General features: G+C 35.4%; 3 protein-coding genes across 5 annotated transcripts; 1 reads left to right on the top strand and 2 right to left on the bottom strand.

Moving 5' to 3' along the window:
• Window positions 1-1,749: 1,749 nt before the first annotated feature.
• Window positions 1,750-7,676, bottom strand: LOC128896374 (poly [ADP-ribose] polymerase tankyrase). Of its 2 annotated transcripts, XM_054159729.1 has the most exons (12): window positions 7,353-7,676; window positions 6,520-6,722; window positions 6,124-6,449; window positions 5,725-5,978; window positions 5,313-5,646; window positions 5,082-5,212; window positions 4,774-5,002; window positions 4,198-4,583; window positions 3,663-4,115; window positions 3,033-3,565; window positions 2,601-2,950; window positions 1,750-2,506 (listed from the first exon to the last, which is right to left on the bottom strand). In XM_054159729.1, exons 1-12 carry the CDS (start codon window positions 7,543-7,545, stop codon window positions 2,266-2,268), a joined length of 3,633 nt encoding a protein of 1,210 aa, XP_054015704.1. In that variant the 5' UTR covers window positions 7,546-7,676; the 3' UTR covers window positions 1,750-2,265. The 2 variants fall into 2 exon arrangements, with proteins under 2 accessions (XP_054015704.1, XP_054015705.1); XM_054159730.1 differs by lacking the exons at window positions 5,082-5,212; window positions 5,313-5,646.
• Window positions 7,677-7,772: 96 nt separating this feature from the next.
• On the top strand, window positions 7,773-11,391 carry LOC128896375 (uncharacterized). The gene is made up of 8 exons (XM_054159731.1): window positions 7,773-8,300; window positions 8,374-8,671; window positions 8,739-8,892; window positions 8,970-9,112; window positions 9,192-9,388; window positions 9,463-9,856; window positions 9,922-10,161; window positions 10,227-11,391. The coding sequence occupies exons 1-8, from the start codon at window positions 8,211-8,213 to the stop codon at window positions 10,400-10,402; spliced, it is 1,692 nt and encodes a 563-aa protein (XP_054015706.1). The 5' UTR covers window positions 7,773-8,210; the 3' UTR covers window positions 10,403-11,391.
• A 234-nt stretch (window positions 11,392-11,625) lies between these two features.
• Window positions 11,626-14,605, bottom strand: LOC128888381 (SET and MYND domain-containing protein 4-like). 2 transcript variants are annotated; one of them, XM_054145200.1, is made up of 6 exons: window positions 14,549-14,605; window positions 12,793-13,880; window positions 12,455-12,732; window positions 12,214-12,378; window positions 11,993-12,136; window positions 11,626-11,922 (listed from the first exon to the last, which is right to left on the bottom strand). In XM_054145200.1, the coding sequence occupies exons 2-6, from the start codon at window positions 13,868-13,870 to the stop codon at window positions 11,674-11,676; spliced, it is 1,914 nt and encodes a 637-aa protein (XP_054001175.1). In that variant the 5' UTR covers window positions 13,871-13,880; window positions 14,549-14,605; the 3' UTR covers window positions 11,626-11,673. The 2 variants fall into 2 exon arrangements, with proteins under 2 accessions (XP_054001175.1, XP_054001166.1); XM_054145191.1 differs by lacking the exon at window positions 14,549-14,605 and adding an exon at window positions 13,977-14,427.
• Between the last annotated feature and the right edge of the window lie 3 nt (window positions 14,606-14,608).

The raw sequence follows: 14,608 nt of genomic DNA, 5'->3' as shown, positions 1-14,608 counted from the left end.
TAACGGTTATTGATGACACACAATTTACAAGTGATGCACGACTTACTCGACGACCGTACATCGTAGAAACAAGATAGATCTGTTTCCTTCTTTGCGAGTGTCGCAGATATAAACGAGTTTTCTGGTAACATGACACTGTCATATTGCTTCAATGCAAAAGATTCCTATTATACTCTAGTTCTAGTATATGCTCCGTTAAGTCCATTGTCACTGTGCAAAGGATTACAATCACTTAAAATATGATATATCTCTTGGTTAGGACAGCTTCAATTTGATTTGTTTTTTTTTCTCCTCACTTAAACGAACAATGAACAAACATTCGTCGAATGATTTTCACGTGAAGCCAGTCGCGAGGCGAGGAAATGCAAAAGAAAATGTGAAACTGAACGTAACGGTAAAAAGAATTTTTTTTTGCTTCTTTGAGTCAGTTCATTTTGTTCGTACAGTTAAAGCATAAGAATCGAATACGTTCGATTGACTGCTAGTTCTGGATGTAGCAAATACAAGGACAGAAATTTTCGGTGTGTTGGTTTATAATACTTTGTTCGTTCGTATCCTTATACATATAAGAATGCAGAATTGACAAACACTGAATTTGTTGCATCATGTTTGAGCACTTACTTAACGAACACATACTTTATATATACACCCATAAATAAAACCGTCACCTAAATAATTACTACGAGTGTATCGAGATTAATATTGAAAACGTTTGTTTCATTTATATTCACACTCATACATTTATGTATTCGCATATTCTTTTTTTTTTTTCATTGGAGATACAAGATGCGATTTCATACCACAATGTACAATACGTACATACAAACAATTTAATGCCGCGAATTATTTGAAGCAAGATTATTCCTATTAGTTTAAAGAGATCACGTTAGCGATATCAATAAATAATGATACGAATAGTTTCCTATTTATAGAACGTTACGTCGATCGTAGCGTTTTACATAACGGAATAAAATATTTCCAATTGTAATCTAATTGCTTCATGCGATTGATATTAACACAACTCTCATTAGTAATTATTAATAAGAAAAAAAGACTTCGTTGTGTATATTAAAAGATGGTAGTATACTTGGTATTTGAATGAAAAATATTTGCATAATTTGCTCGAGAGAAACCAAACTATGCTCGTGTAAAAATAATTAGGTCGGATGAACGATCAGCATGTTTTGTTGAAAAGAAAAATGCATGTACAATAAAATGTATATGTATGTACAATATTAAAAATTATTACGAGCTTATAGGAACCCTGTTGATAATATCGTCAACATGAATGATTTATTCTATGCTTCAACTATCAACCGAATATGTAAAATACTCGCATACCTATATACAGGTTAGAGGTAAAGTCTAAAATTTTATTAAAGTAAATTTATATCTTCTCGGTGGCGTAAAAAAAATCTACGCGAATGATACAAATACTAAATTATAATACCTTTCGTTGTGTGAAGAATTTGCATTTTGCATGTAAGTTTTGGTTGTGACGAGTCTATTTGGTTCGTTCGATTATGGTCGTATGGCTACATGCGAAAACATACTTATAACTTATTTACAAATTAAACGTTTGCTAACAGACTTTACCTATAACGCATACGATTAAAACAGTTGTTATAACCAGCACAATTATTTAGTTTTAAATTGACACATATATAGAAATGCCTTCGTCTCATCTTTAAGAAATACCATACGTCTCATCATTATCAAACGACAATTAGGTGTAATGATTAAAATGTATTATATTACTTGCGTATATATTACGGAGAACGTATATGTTTACATATTTATCGTAATTCTTCTCAACAAAGAAGACAGACAAATGTACGATTAGTCATTTACATTAAAAAATCATGCTGGTCTTCGATATTCTAATTGATTCATGCTGATATATATATATAGAAATATACACCGTAGACAATATACATCGATAATCAGTCGTGTGTACGATTGCGTGGTCGAATAAGACCATTACGTTATCACAAATAAATGCTAAAAATTAAATGTCCTATCAATTGTCTTCTTCGAACTTCTAAACAAAAGAATTCGACGAACATCGTTGAAATTCACCTATCACTGTTTTACGGATTCATCAGAATGGTCATGATTCGGCTAAAGCAGGTAAAAAATGGAAGAAATTGAATTCGAATAAAATCAAATTGTTTCGACCATGGTTTAAGACAGAGAATTACACGTTCGAGATCTCTGACAGCAACAGAGACTTCGGAATCTTGCCGCAGGGCTGGACTCTTCCGATCACCGTTCCTCAACACTTTCGCTTCCTCCGGTTTCTTGCTGGGGCCTCGCAATCTGGTACGTAATCAGATACTCAGGATATGCTTGCTCACCCCTGTACACAACATATTCCGGGAAAACTAGGCCACCTTGCGATGGCCTGCCCATTACGCTATGATGACCTGGTGGTGCATGAGCCATTTTCATTGCCGAAAATTGTAAGAATGACTTGCCCAGCGTAACGCGGCACAGCAATAAGTGTCTGCAAGTGACAAACATAAAAGAATATATTACTGGGATATATAATATTAATCATGATACTGATTCAAATAGTGCTGCTTAGTTTGCGTATTTACCGGTGGCAGATATAACAGCTTCTGTCTTTATGAGCTGGGCACCCTGTACCTCCGCATATACCGTACACGTACTGATTACTTTTGCTGCTGTGTTCCGCGAAATAGATACCAGCGCCAAACATACCCCCGATATACGCGTGTCTTTCATCGAAACCCTTTTGAACGATAGCGTTGATGAATGGACTACCGTGAAAGAGCATTCTCTCGTTCGCTTGGGGCAAGGTCGAGCCAGGAGTGGTTCTATTGCCAGTGCTCGGAGAGGATGGTGCTGCCGCGCCAACTTCCTCTGCAACTTCCTGCCTTCTATGCGCGTAACGTTCCCACAGTTTGCGGTTTTGCACTTTTTGAATCTGTTTGTTTTGAAGGATCGTTATTAAATTAGCAAAGATGTTATTTTTAGATATTTTAATGAAATGCACTTAGTAGACGTACCCTAACTATATTATATCGAGAAAATATGCCACCAGAATGACCGTTATCTCTGTGCTGTCTAATAGTACTCTGCATTTCTTCTTCGACAGCTAAAAATTCTTTGTCCTCGGCTAATAAATCCACCAACAATGTTCCAGGCGCGATAGTCGGTTGCCAAGGAGTACCGGCAGTGGTATTTAAAAGTTTCTCCATTCCTTTGATTAATTTATGCCTATAGCCGTATGCGGACACTCCGACTTGCTTCAAGTCTTCGTGACCCATCTCCGCTAGTATATCTAATGTGATTTGTTCGCGTTCGAATAATTCCAACAGGAGTTGCTCTAAACCGAGACTCTGCAGAAAACCGGCAACGGTCGTGATGTTCGAACTGTCTTTCGAGGAATCTTTGGAGTCTCTTTCGGAGCATGTTTCAGACGGAGGCATCGGGCTCAAGCAAGAAGACGGTCTCGCGAGTGGCACGCACAATGTCATAGCTGTTCCAGAGGGCATAATGACGGTTTCTTGAGTGAGAGGCGGCGGAGGTGTCACTGGAACTGAACAAATTTGAATAGTAAATAAAATATATATGATTGTTGAACTTGAATTTACAACCAGTGATATTGGTGTATATCAGAATTGAAATTTATATACCTGCCACGATACTGGGTGGTCTACTGTTAATAGTATTATTACCGTTACCACTCAAATTAATGGCAACTCCTACGCCACTGTTACCAGATGGTACCGATGGTACTACTTGCTGCGAAGCCATAGCATCTTGCAATAAGCATCTCACGTCGTCAGCGCTAGCTAAATCCACCGGAGTTTGCCCTTCCTGATTTTTCAAGAAAGGATCCGCGCCGTGCGCCAACAAAAGGGCGCACAGCTGCGTTCTTCCTTTCTGTGCAGCCTCGTGAAGTGGTGTAAAGCCCCATTTGTCAGTCGCGTTTACTACAGTATTATATTTAATGAGTAACGCAGCGATGTCTAAATGACCATAACTCGAAGCATTGTGAAGGGGTATCAATCCTCCTTTATCCTGAGCATTAACATCTGCTCCACGTTCAAGCAAAAATTCCGCTACCTCCAAATTATTGTACCCCGCTGTGTTAAAATACGATTAGATTAGAATGTACGATAATAATACGTAACGATGGGAATATAAAAAAAAAGCAATCCAACTTACCAGCCAAGTGTAACGGAGTACTGTTACGACCTTGCGCATCTCTGCAATTGATATTGTCTTGAGTAACGAGTCGCTGTACCCTGGCTAAATTACCCTTCTTCGCTGCATCCAAAAGAGCACTGTTCCCTCGCAACAAGTCCGCTACATCTTGATCACCGTCTCTCACTAGATCTAACGGTGTTGCTCCATCTCTATTTTTTTTAGTAGCATCTGCACCGTGTCTTAGCAACAAGCGCACTATTTCGTATTTTCCTTTAGCAGCGGCCTCGTGAAGGGGAGTGAATTTCCACAAATCCGCAACATTTACCGATGCACCATGTTTCACTAATAATTCCGTTACCTCGTAATGACCGTAAGAGCAGGCATTGTGTAAGGGAACCAGTCCACTGAAAGTAGAAAATTAATTTTTTTTTTCAAGTAAACGCTTTGTGGGTTAGTCGAACATTTTTTAAAATGTTACAGTCAAATTAACATTGCTCTTACGACCAAAAAACACATGTATATCGAAGAGCAAATAAAGAAAAAAGAATTCGCTTATTCTTTTACTTATTTAAACATTTCCATGGTGAAATTTACCCTTTATCTTTGGCGTGTACGTCTGCTCCATGTGCCAATAAATATTCAACTACAGGCACTCTATTAAATCCCGCTGCGAAGTGCAGCGGTGTGGAATGCCGACCATCCAAGTCGCGACAATTGACAGCGTGTGGATTCGTTTGTAAAATTCTTTCCACCGCTGCTAGATCGCCAGATTTACTTGCCTCTAACAGCTGCGCTTCCGCGTCGTCTGTCCCGCTTGGCGGATCTGGAAAACAAAAACGTGAAGGGAAACATTACTCGATTAAACGATTACATTGCGTCTCAGATTAAGTTAGACTCCGAACCTTGTAGTATTTTAAGGACATTTTCTGCAGCTACTTGTGCCGCGGTATAGCCCTGAAGTGATACTATAGATGGATCAACATTGTACGATAACAATATTCTGCAAGCTTGCACATTGTCTTCTCTAACGCACCTGTTTATATAATAATAATTTTTAATGATAAAAGGAAATCAAAGATTTTCTCAGAAAATAATAACGAAACATTTCAAACGTTTTATACGATTCACGGTACCTGTGTAGTGCAGTTTGCCCTAATCCATCTAAAGCATTGATTTTCGCATTATGTCTAAGCAGCACATCCATTGCATCGTAATGAGAATGATCAGTGGCCACGTGAAGTGGTGTAAGAAAGTCTTTATTTTTCTCGTTTAAGGCAGCATTTTTCCTAATCAATGATTCTATTACTTGTTTTCTCTTGGGATAAGGAGATGCAACGGCGCAGTGGAGTGGTGTGTCCCCAGTATATGGGTGTTTAAAATTTACGACTTCTTGGGACAGGTACTTTTTTAACTTAGTAAGATCTGCCTGCCTGCAGGCATCCAAGAGGCAGTGGCCCTTGTACTCGTCTACAATTAAATTGTATCTAACAAAGTCACGTTCTGCGCGTACTTTCATTAAACAAAATACGAAAATAGTGAACATACATGCTAATCTTTCTTGCAATTCCAATGTTGGGGCCACGTCAATGGCGCTCTTACTGTGGCAGTTTAATTGAGTCGGATCTGCACCCTCGCTTAAAAGTAACGAGCACACCTCGGCTCTGGATTTACTAGCAGCTTCGTGCAGCGGAGTGAATGCCCACAAATCGCTGGCATTAACTGCTGCACCATGTTTCAGAAGTGCTTCCGTTACCTCGAAATGGCCGTACGAACAAGCGTTATGGAGTGGAACTAAACCTCTGTAATATTATCATTGCAAACGAATTACATTGTGCTACTTTCCATTAGAAATCATATATCGATCGAAGAATATTAATGATATTTACTTTCTTCAATCAAAAACATGAAGCACAAGAAAACTTAATCATTAAATTAGATATTTACCCTTTATCTTTTGCGTGCACGTCTGCACCATTTTGTAGTAAAATTTGTACTACTCTAGATCTGTTATATCCAGCAGCTAAGTGCAATGGCGTGGACCTCCTGCCGTCGCTCGCGTGGCAATTTACATTTAAAGGATTTAGAAGTTGCAAAAGCCGCTCCTCGTTTCCAGATCTCGCCGCTTCTAGCAACTCATCCTTCTTATACTCTCCAGTTAATACTGGTTTAGTTGCAGAGTCTGCTAATTCTAGTGCTGTCTTTTCCTCTGTATTTCTGATGTTTGCATCCGCTCCATGTTGTAGCAAAGCGATGCACACATCTATCTTACCCTATTGGAAGAATGTGATATTTAATCAAATGGACAAGATACACTAAAAATTAGTAGATTGAATTAAGTACCTTAATCGCAGCTTCATGCAAAGGAGTGTAATTCCAGTTGTCTCTGGTATTTGGATTAGCCCCTGCTTCCAATAGTAGTCTCACAACATCAGAATGTCCAAATGAGCAAGCATTATGCAGAGGATGTAATCCTCCATCGTCCCGTGCTTGTATAGATGCTCCAGCAGAAAGCAGAAATTCTACTACATCCCTTCTACCATAACCTGCACATTAAGAATACAAGGTTAATTAAAAACATTGCGTGAACACAATTGTTTAATGTAGACATAAATATTCAGTTAGTGTGTTTTAAATTTGATATGTACAAAGTAACAAAGTTTTTAAGTCCTTTAATTGTTATGCCACAGTTAATCAATTTTTTTTTACTTTGAAAACATCTTGTCATAATCAGTTTTCAGAGTAATCGACAATGTGTCTTCCTGACATTTATGATTTAAAAAAAAGACGTAAATATTACGACAAAGAAAGTGTCGTAATCTTATTACCAGTAAATAAAATCACGAAATGTAGGAAAAATTGCCGTCAGGTTTCGGTTATGTCTCCGTCGACCGCGAAGTGTTCAACCAAGAATTTTCGATATCAATACCCACAAAAATTAATATGCAAACTGACAATAGAAAATAAAGTATCTCGAGCGCTATTTTTCCAACTCTCCCCCATTTAAATCGTCGAATGACAACATTCGAAACTTCATATTATCCACGTCCGTGACGTGACACTGGAACGTCGTCGTTCCAGGCTTGATAATTATGTATCGAGGCGAATCGCGGTCCGTGCGCTGAATATCATTAACGAAATAAAATCGAAACAGTTCATGTAAGAATCGAGCTCACCAGCTGCAAAATGCAGGGGGGTGGACTTGCGTCCGGCAGTGTCTCGAGCATTGACCGTCTTCGGTGTAACCAACGCCTTTACCCTCGCTAGATCTCCAGTTTTGCACGCCTCGAACAGCTCCCTCAGCGGATCCGTGTTTCCCGATCCCGACAGGGAATCGGCATTTGTCAACGTCGATCTACGTCCTGCCATTTTACTCCGCCATTTTCACGCCACTGTCCGATAGATACACTTCACTGGCTCATAGTGTGTTGAAAGCTTTCACGACGACACCGAGATGAGTTGCTATGGCACAAGGCGCAACCCAGTGGCGCCGCCTTCCACCCAGAAACGTGCATTTTTTAAATGCTCGGACCGTATGAATCAATTCCTGGCAATCGGATCTGCACAAGCATGTGGAAAACAAAGATTTAAAAGAAATACTTAATAGAAAAAACAAACGAACGGTGGAATCGAAATTAGAAGAATGTATATAACCTCAAATTGCACCAATTAAACAAAAATTTAACGCCTATCGGCAATCCAATTCGATAGAGAAGAACGGACAATAATAAACCGACTCCAAGGAGAGGTCTCCAAGCATGACCCTGACTTGCTAATAAATTTTTGTACAGTAGATAATAAAAAGCTATAGCTAATAGTATATAGTTTTAAGGGTAGATGGTTTATCATTTATAAAATATACACATTGTAAATGACTACTGTGTAGCATAAAAAACATAGTCATTTGAAGGACGCAAAGACTGTCGTAAGGCAGTCTTCCAACAGGTAGAAGTGTGGATCGCTCGTGTATACGTTAATTCGAGTCATACGGAAATTTTTATATAAAACATATATAACGTATAAAAGAATAAAATATGTCGATCGATACTTCGTTTTATAATAATGTGTTTCTACTTATGCAAGTTGTGCCAGCATCGTTCGAATGTACCAAACACTTGAGAAAGGTATAATATAATTGAAACGAAATGCTGTTTAAGTTAATTACTATTTATGATCTTAATATATAACGATTTATAGGGAATGTTTGATAAGCCTAATTCTTCTGGTTTCATTCATGTCTCGCATTACTTGTTGTCCGTGCATAATTCGAAGGAATTTAAAAAAATGGTTAACTGGCCGATAATGAACAAAGTGGATGAAAAACGATATCGTGCAGAAATAAAAAATTATTTAGAGATTTTAGCTAACGAAAATCCTGATATAGAATTTCCACAAATACTCATATCTCGATTATTTCACGCAACAGGAACGAAATTCTTGAATATTATGTGGAAAATATCAGTAATTAGCCTTAGAGCTTACCTTAGTAGACAAAGTAAATCCTTAAAAGTAAAATTAAGTATTCAATTTCTTTATAGACTTGTTAACAATATTTTTTTTAGATGATACAACATTATTACAGCCTCCAAAAGCAGGGATCAACTACAATATAACTAAAACTTTCTTAATCAATATAAATCGAAGACATAACATTAATATTTTTAAGTTTCACAAAAAGATACAACTTATTTCAAAAGATTTTGAACACTATATGCAGTATAGTTTCTTTTTTACTTCGTACATTCTACTGTTTTGTATTCTCTGTAAAAATATATTTTCTTCTTTATTTGTAGAAACACAAGTGATCATTTAAAAACTGTACAAACTGATATCTTTAATACAATGGAAACAATAGAAAAATGGATACCTATGGCTCCAGTTAGCCCATTAATTCTAGCAGAATTAAGAAATATTGAAAACTCAGACATTATAAACAGTGTGTATATCGTATACGATTATTTAAAATTGACAATAATTTAATTTAAATATTAAATTATCTCAATTAAAATTTTTAGTGTGGAAAACAAATATTAAAGATAATATTAAGTATCTTCAAAACATCAAATCAAATTTAAACAAACTGAAAATTCTTAGTAATACATTAGACAATTTAAGTACGAATTTATTTGTTGATTGTAAAATTTTTCATGGTAAAGATTTTACAAATATGAATACTGGAATAGTACCTCTGTGTTTTGGTAACAACATACAGGTATATAAACTAATATGAAATTATGGGTGCTGTTAATAATTTAATCAACAACTCACAATGTGTTTTGTTTAAAGCACATTAACAAAGGATTATATAAGAATGGCTGCTTAATACTTCACACTCTATTGTTAATATTCAATAAAACATTAAAGCATATGGAATATTGCCTAACAGTAAATATTCCAATAGACTTATCAAACTACGAATCAACAATTTTCGAGCACTGTCAAAAGCTAAAATCCATGGAAGAATCATTTCAAAAACTGGAATTCAAAGTTTCCAATAAGTTACATGATGTACAATGTCATACTTTACAAGAGAAATCTTTAAACTATACTATGGAAACAGATTTCTTTAATTTGATGAGTGAAAAAATATTGTACACTTCACCAGAACTGAACTTTTCTATTAATGTATGCAAAGGAGATGAAAAATTATACAAAAGATTATGCTTTTCACCATTGAAAGGTAATAATTACTTTCCCTAAGGATAACAAAAGATTAATATTCTTAATTTCATAAATAATCTGTAGGTAAATACAATCATTTGTTTAAAAGGCATCCACTTAATAGACAGTATAAAACAGTTTCACCTAACCAATCACCAGTAAACGATCAATTTAATAACAGTCTGGAAAATGTTATGCAGACTTGGAACTCTCCTAAGAGACAATTATTAACATGTAACCAGAAAACTCCTAATAAAAGAGAGATGTCTCCAATATATACACGATTGTTTAGTCCAAGCAGTTCAAAGCAAAATAATTTTAAGGGTTTGTAATAAAAAAATGATTGGATAAGCAAATGAACATATAACAGTAAAATAATGTTCCTTTAGGTAATAATGCAGCATCTACTCCAATGAGATCACAAATAGTCGAAACACCAAAGAGATCCAAAACTCAAAGCATGAAACTTGAATCTGTGAATGTAAATGATACAATGAAAGACATTTTTGATCTTTCATGTAAAATTACGAAGCTCGTAGAATCTTTACCCACACCGAGTATGTAACATCGATTTAAGAGAAAAGTAAAATAAATCTATGTATGCACATATTAGGCGAATAAAAATGATATTTTCGACTATAATGATCTTATTTCTTACATGTTTTTTGATTATCGATAATCCTCGTGTTTGCACAGTTATAACAACTGTGATTAAACGTAACAATGATTAAATATTAAATATTTATGCAAGAATTGCATCTATTACATCACACGAAACATAGGTATTAACATATTTTTGCGTGTGAAGTTTTATGTAACTTTGGAAATGAGAGATAATGCTTTATAATATATAGGTTATTGTACTTGTTATAGGTTATTATTCGTTGAATACATATTACATTTTGATACGTTTGAAGATAAAAGTACTGTTTACATACAATGGTATAATAATAACAGTTTTGTGATGAAAATTCATAGAGATATTAAATAAATAATATAAATAGTAAAAAGGTTTTTAGTAGTGGAATAGTTTTCTATTTTGAACGCTAGATGATGCTATCGATACTTTTGAATCAATTATTCTTTATTTTTCATAAATACATAATTAATACGATTCTTTGCCTTAAAATACTACAGTATATTATTTTAATATATTATGTAAACATTTATCAGCTTTTATATATGTATCTGGGCCTAAGTATCGACCACTGGTACTAAAACCAATAATAAAGTTCAGTGCTTGCTACCAGTAGTAACCGCCATATTTGCTCACCCGCTCACGGAGTGCTTAGTGAGCGGTGCTTGTCTATATGCACATTTTATTTGATATTCTTGTTATCGCAAAATATTACGTTAGATAGTGTTATTTAAGATTTAGATGAGTTGTGCTTCCATATATAAACACGCGTGTGTTTAACTTGACCGAGCTTCTCTTCTAGCTTTGCTGACATAGACGTGCATTCCATTTTTGGCGCGAAACCCGCATAGCATTTTCGATGATTTTTGTATCGTTCAAAGAGTAGCTCGTAGTTTTGAATAAATTGTTTTGTTATCAAGTTGTAATCGTTGTAGCGTAGTCTGTGTTGTGAGAATAAATCTTTCCTATCTACCGTACGAGTAACGTGATTAGATAGCTTCTGAAATCCCCTACATTTACGATAGATAATCCAATGAAGCGTAATTGAAGGTTAGTAACGTGCTGATTGTGTATCGAAATGTGTAGACATAGAACACGAAGCATACGTTACGATAAATTGAAATGTATTATAAATAAACAAAGTATCCTGAAAGCGTACATTTATTTTTCACAAAATGGCCGTTTATTTAGTTACACGTTCACAGTTTAGGAATTTCATATCGGTTCCCTGTCAAATAGAAGACGCATTTCAAAGCTTCTATCATTTTCGAAACTTCTAGGCAGGGTTTTGGCGTTTGGTAATATAAAATGTTAATCATTTTTATTATGTCATTTGCGATGCTAGACCCATCCAGAATATTTCCTTTGCTAGCATCGTCTCTGTATGTCCTGAATTTCTTTAGTACTTGATTAGCCTCATATAGTATTTCCTTCTTCAAGTCCAAATTCTACAGTCGGATATAGCAAAAATAAGTATTTAATTGTAATTATTCGATTTATGTTTCATTGTTAACTTACTACACATGATTTTAGATCGTTGAATAGCGGCCAGTTTTCCTGGCATGGTAAGCAATTGCACTGGAAATAATACTTTTCCAGAAGATATTTCTGTCTCACAGCTTTTGGTACATACACATAAAGTTGACTATAACTGTCGAATATCTTAAAGAAAATAACATTTGTTGGTACCATTTCTCAAATATAACTTTTACAAATAATTTAAATATTTGTTTGTATACCTGTTCACCTTTTTCAATTGGATATAAAGCAGACATAATCATATACCCAGACCTTGTTATTCTAGCTATATTTGGATCACAGCTGTGATTAATAAAACACATAGATGGCATAATTGCAGAACCACGCGAAAGAGGATGCATTTCAGGGATCGGCATTTCTGATATCTACAAATACAGTAAAACCTTGACAAACCAAATTTACCTGTCAAAATCTTCCTATAATCTTTCTATTATTACATACACCGTGCCTATTACAGGGAATCAACTGCTGGTGCCTTAATATAAGGCTGCCAATGAATGTAACATCAGGGGTTTCTGCTAACATAGATATATCTTTTTTGAGTGGGTTTCCAAACATGTTGGTATACGTTGCCAAGATGTACAATATAAAGCTAGCATTCAGAGATCTGATAAACAGACGGTCTTTTGCATCTTCTTTATGGGTATCCAGTCCCCATAAACTTCTGTATTTATCGCCTTCAAAGATACCATTCTTAGAAAAACCTTTTGTGCATGAATCTAAAGGAGTACACAACTAAAATTAGTGCTTTTTCATATGTAATGTAGACAGTTAATTACCATTGCAATCGTCTACTTCTTTCAATTCTTCCCTTAACTCTTGTATACTTGAAGCTTCCTTCATAGCCTGTATAGCGAGTCGTAAGCTAAATAATTGTGATGTGCTAAAGTTCATCTTCATCATACAAGGGTATACAGAGCATTCCATGTCGTGATATTTTTTCCAACCCAAAATCTTACATTCTTCCGAGCAATACATGGCGTAAATACAATAGTCACAAGGAATGTTAGCCCATGATAGTTCTAAGCAGTTTGAGCAATGTGTGTACATATTTGCAGGACTCAAGAGTAACGAGTATGGCTTTTCTATAGCGATTATTTCACCAGGATTTATTTTACGAGTAGCGACAATGTGTCTACCGTATTGTTTGTTGTACATTAGAGTTAATGCATCCGAAATGCAAGGAATTTTAATATTGCGCGTCTTTAGTACAGGAAAAGGAGATTTATTTTTGCATTTCGCATCGTTTTGTTCCTTCGAGTTGTACGATTTTCCCATTTCTTCTTTGGAAATAAGTTTTTCGTTCAAGTTCTTACAATGAACATTACTGAAAGATATTTTATTTAACCATTCTTGTGCTTCTTTGATAGCATCTTCCATGGTAGGATGCTTCAGAACTTCGAAACAATCGATTTTTCTTGCATAAATCTTAGCTTTCAAATTATCTGGATACTGTAATGCCAATGCTCTATTTATATCGCGAACGCATTCTTCGTATTTATGCAATTTTATCAAAACTGCAGATCTATTAGCGTATCCAAGTGCAAGCTGTTCGGATGGATAAGGAGCGTAAACGATACTTTTCGTATACAGTTTCAATGCTTCTACACAAGAAGTACTCGTCAATGGCGAGGAAACAAATACCTTGTTACCGCGTTCTCTTAATCTCTCGGATTCCTTTGCATTCTTTGCATCACAACTTACAATAGGAAGTATATCATATTTTAACATAATATTAAGTGTAAATATAATGCGTTCCTCGTCGGTGCCTAGCATTTCGAATTCATTAACTACATCTTCGTTATTATTCGCAATTATCCTTTCTTTTAGCGTATTCCATGCTTCTGTCACTTCCATATTTTATTTGCTACAATACGAAGCTACGTATTAATTGAAAATTACTTCTAATTTTAAATACATTTTTCAAACGATACATTGGCGGATTTTGCTCGGAGTACAATACCTTTCGTATAATTCGACGGCTTTATATATCACTTTCTTTTCGTTTGCGATAAAAATACGCGATTCTATCAGTTTTCGAAACATTCAAAATATTCACGCACGTTTTCGATCGTTCTGTGATAAGAAGGGAATCGTGCGAACTTCTATTATAAGAGTGACTTAACTTTCCGCGTGGTCATTTTTGGTACACGGACTAAAATAGTGCGCTCTAAGAGTTTAATTCAGAGTGCATAAGTTTAGAGAAAGTACAAATAGGATATTATTATAATAAGAAAGACGAGTACAAGTCGTGTTACATGTACATGCGTTACATTTTCTTAAAAACATCATAATGAGATCGGGAAAATTATTTTGTATGTACATTGTATGTATATGGGTAGATCGTAGAGGCAAGAGTAGAATCGCATGGAACGATTACAGCTGATAATAAAATAACTCGAACAGTAACGAAATACATATAAAGGCGTTACGTTCGATTGTGAAACATTATCTAAGCTGTAATGTTACTTCTACTTGTATACGACTAACAATAAGATCATATTTGATTAGTGTAACTGAGTTTTGCGAAGGCACCGTGAATCGTCTATTTCAATTACAAGGAGTTGCGCGCGCATCCTTAATGGCGACTTGGTG

The sequence above is a fragment of the Hylaeus anthracinus genome, unplaced genomic scaffold, assembly GCF_026225885.1.
Source record: "Hylaeus anthracinus isolate JK02 unplaced genomic scaffold, UHH_iyHylAnth1.0_haploid 0, whole genome shotgun sequence".
In the NCBI taxonomy this organism is placed as follows: domain Eukaryota; kingdom Metazoa; phylum Arthropoda; class Insecta; order Hymenoptera; family Colletidae; genus Hylaeus; species Hylaeus anthracinus.
Note: the sequence above shows the minus strand (reverse complement) of the source record. Positions and strands in the feature narration are given on the sequence as shown.

What these genes read in the sequence shown, in the direction of transcription:
- LOC128896375 (XM_054159731.1), top strand. Translation starts at nt 8,211, where the DNA reads ATGTCGATCGATACTTCGTTTTATAATAATGTGTTTCTACTTATGCAA. An exon ending in GATTTTGAACACTATATGCA is followed by an intron (nt 8,893 to 8,969) that starts GTATAGTTTCTT and finishes CTTTATTTGTAG; the next exon opens with AAACACAAGTGATCATTTAA. An exon ending in ATGCTTTTCACCATTGAAAG is followed by an intron (nt 9,857 to 9,921) that starts GTAATAATTACT and finishes AATAATCTGTAG; the next exon opens with GTAAATACAATCATTTGTTT.
- LOC128896374 (XM_054159729.1), bottom strand. Translation starts at nt 7,545, where the DNA reads ATGGCAGGACGTAGATCGACGTTGACAAATGCCGATTCCCTGTCGGGA. An exon ending in TACTCCGTTACACTTGGCTG is followed by an intron (nt 4,116 to 4,197) that starts GTAAGTTGGATT and finishes ATTTTAACACAG; the next exon opens with CGGGGTACAATAATTTGGAG. An exon ending in AGCTGTTATATCTGCCACCG is followed by an intron (nt 2,507 to 2,600) that starts GTAAATACGCAA and finishes TGTCACTTGCAG; the next exon opens with ACACTTATTGCTGTGCCGCG.
- LOC128888381 (XM_054145200.1), bottom strand. Translation starts at nt 13,870, where the DNA reads ATGGAAGTGACAGAAGCATGGAATACGCTAAAAGAAAGGATAATTGCG. An exon ending in CAATTGAAAAAGGTGAACAG is followed by an intron (nt 12,137 to 12,213) that starts GTATACAAACAA and finishes ATTTTCTTTAAG; the next exon opens with ATATTCGACAGTTATAGTCA. An exon ending in ACGATCTAAAATCATGTGTA is followed by an intron (nt 11,923 to 11,992) that starts GTAAGTTAACAA and finishes ATCCGACTGTAG; the next exon opens with AATTTGGACTTGAAGAAGGA.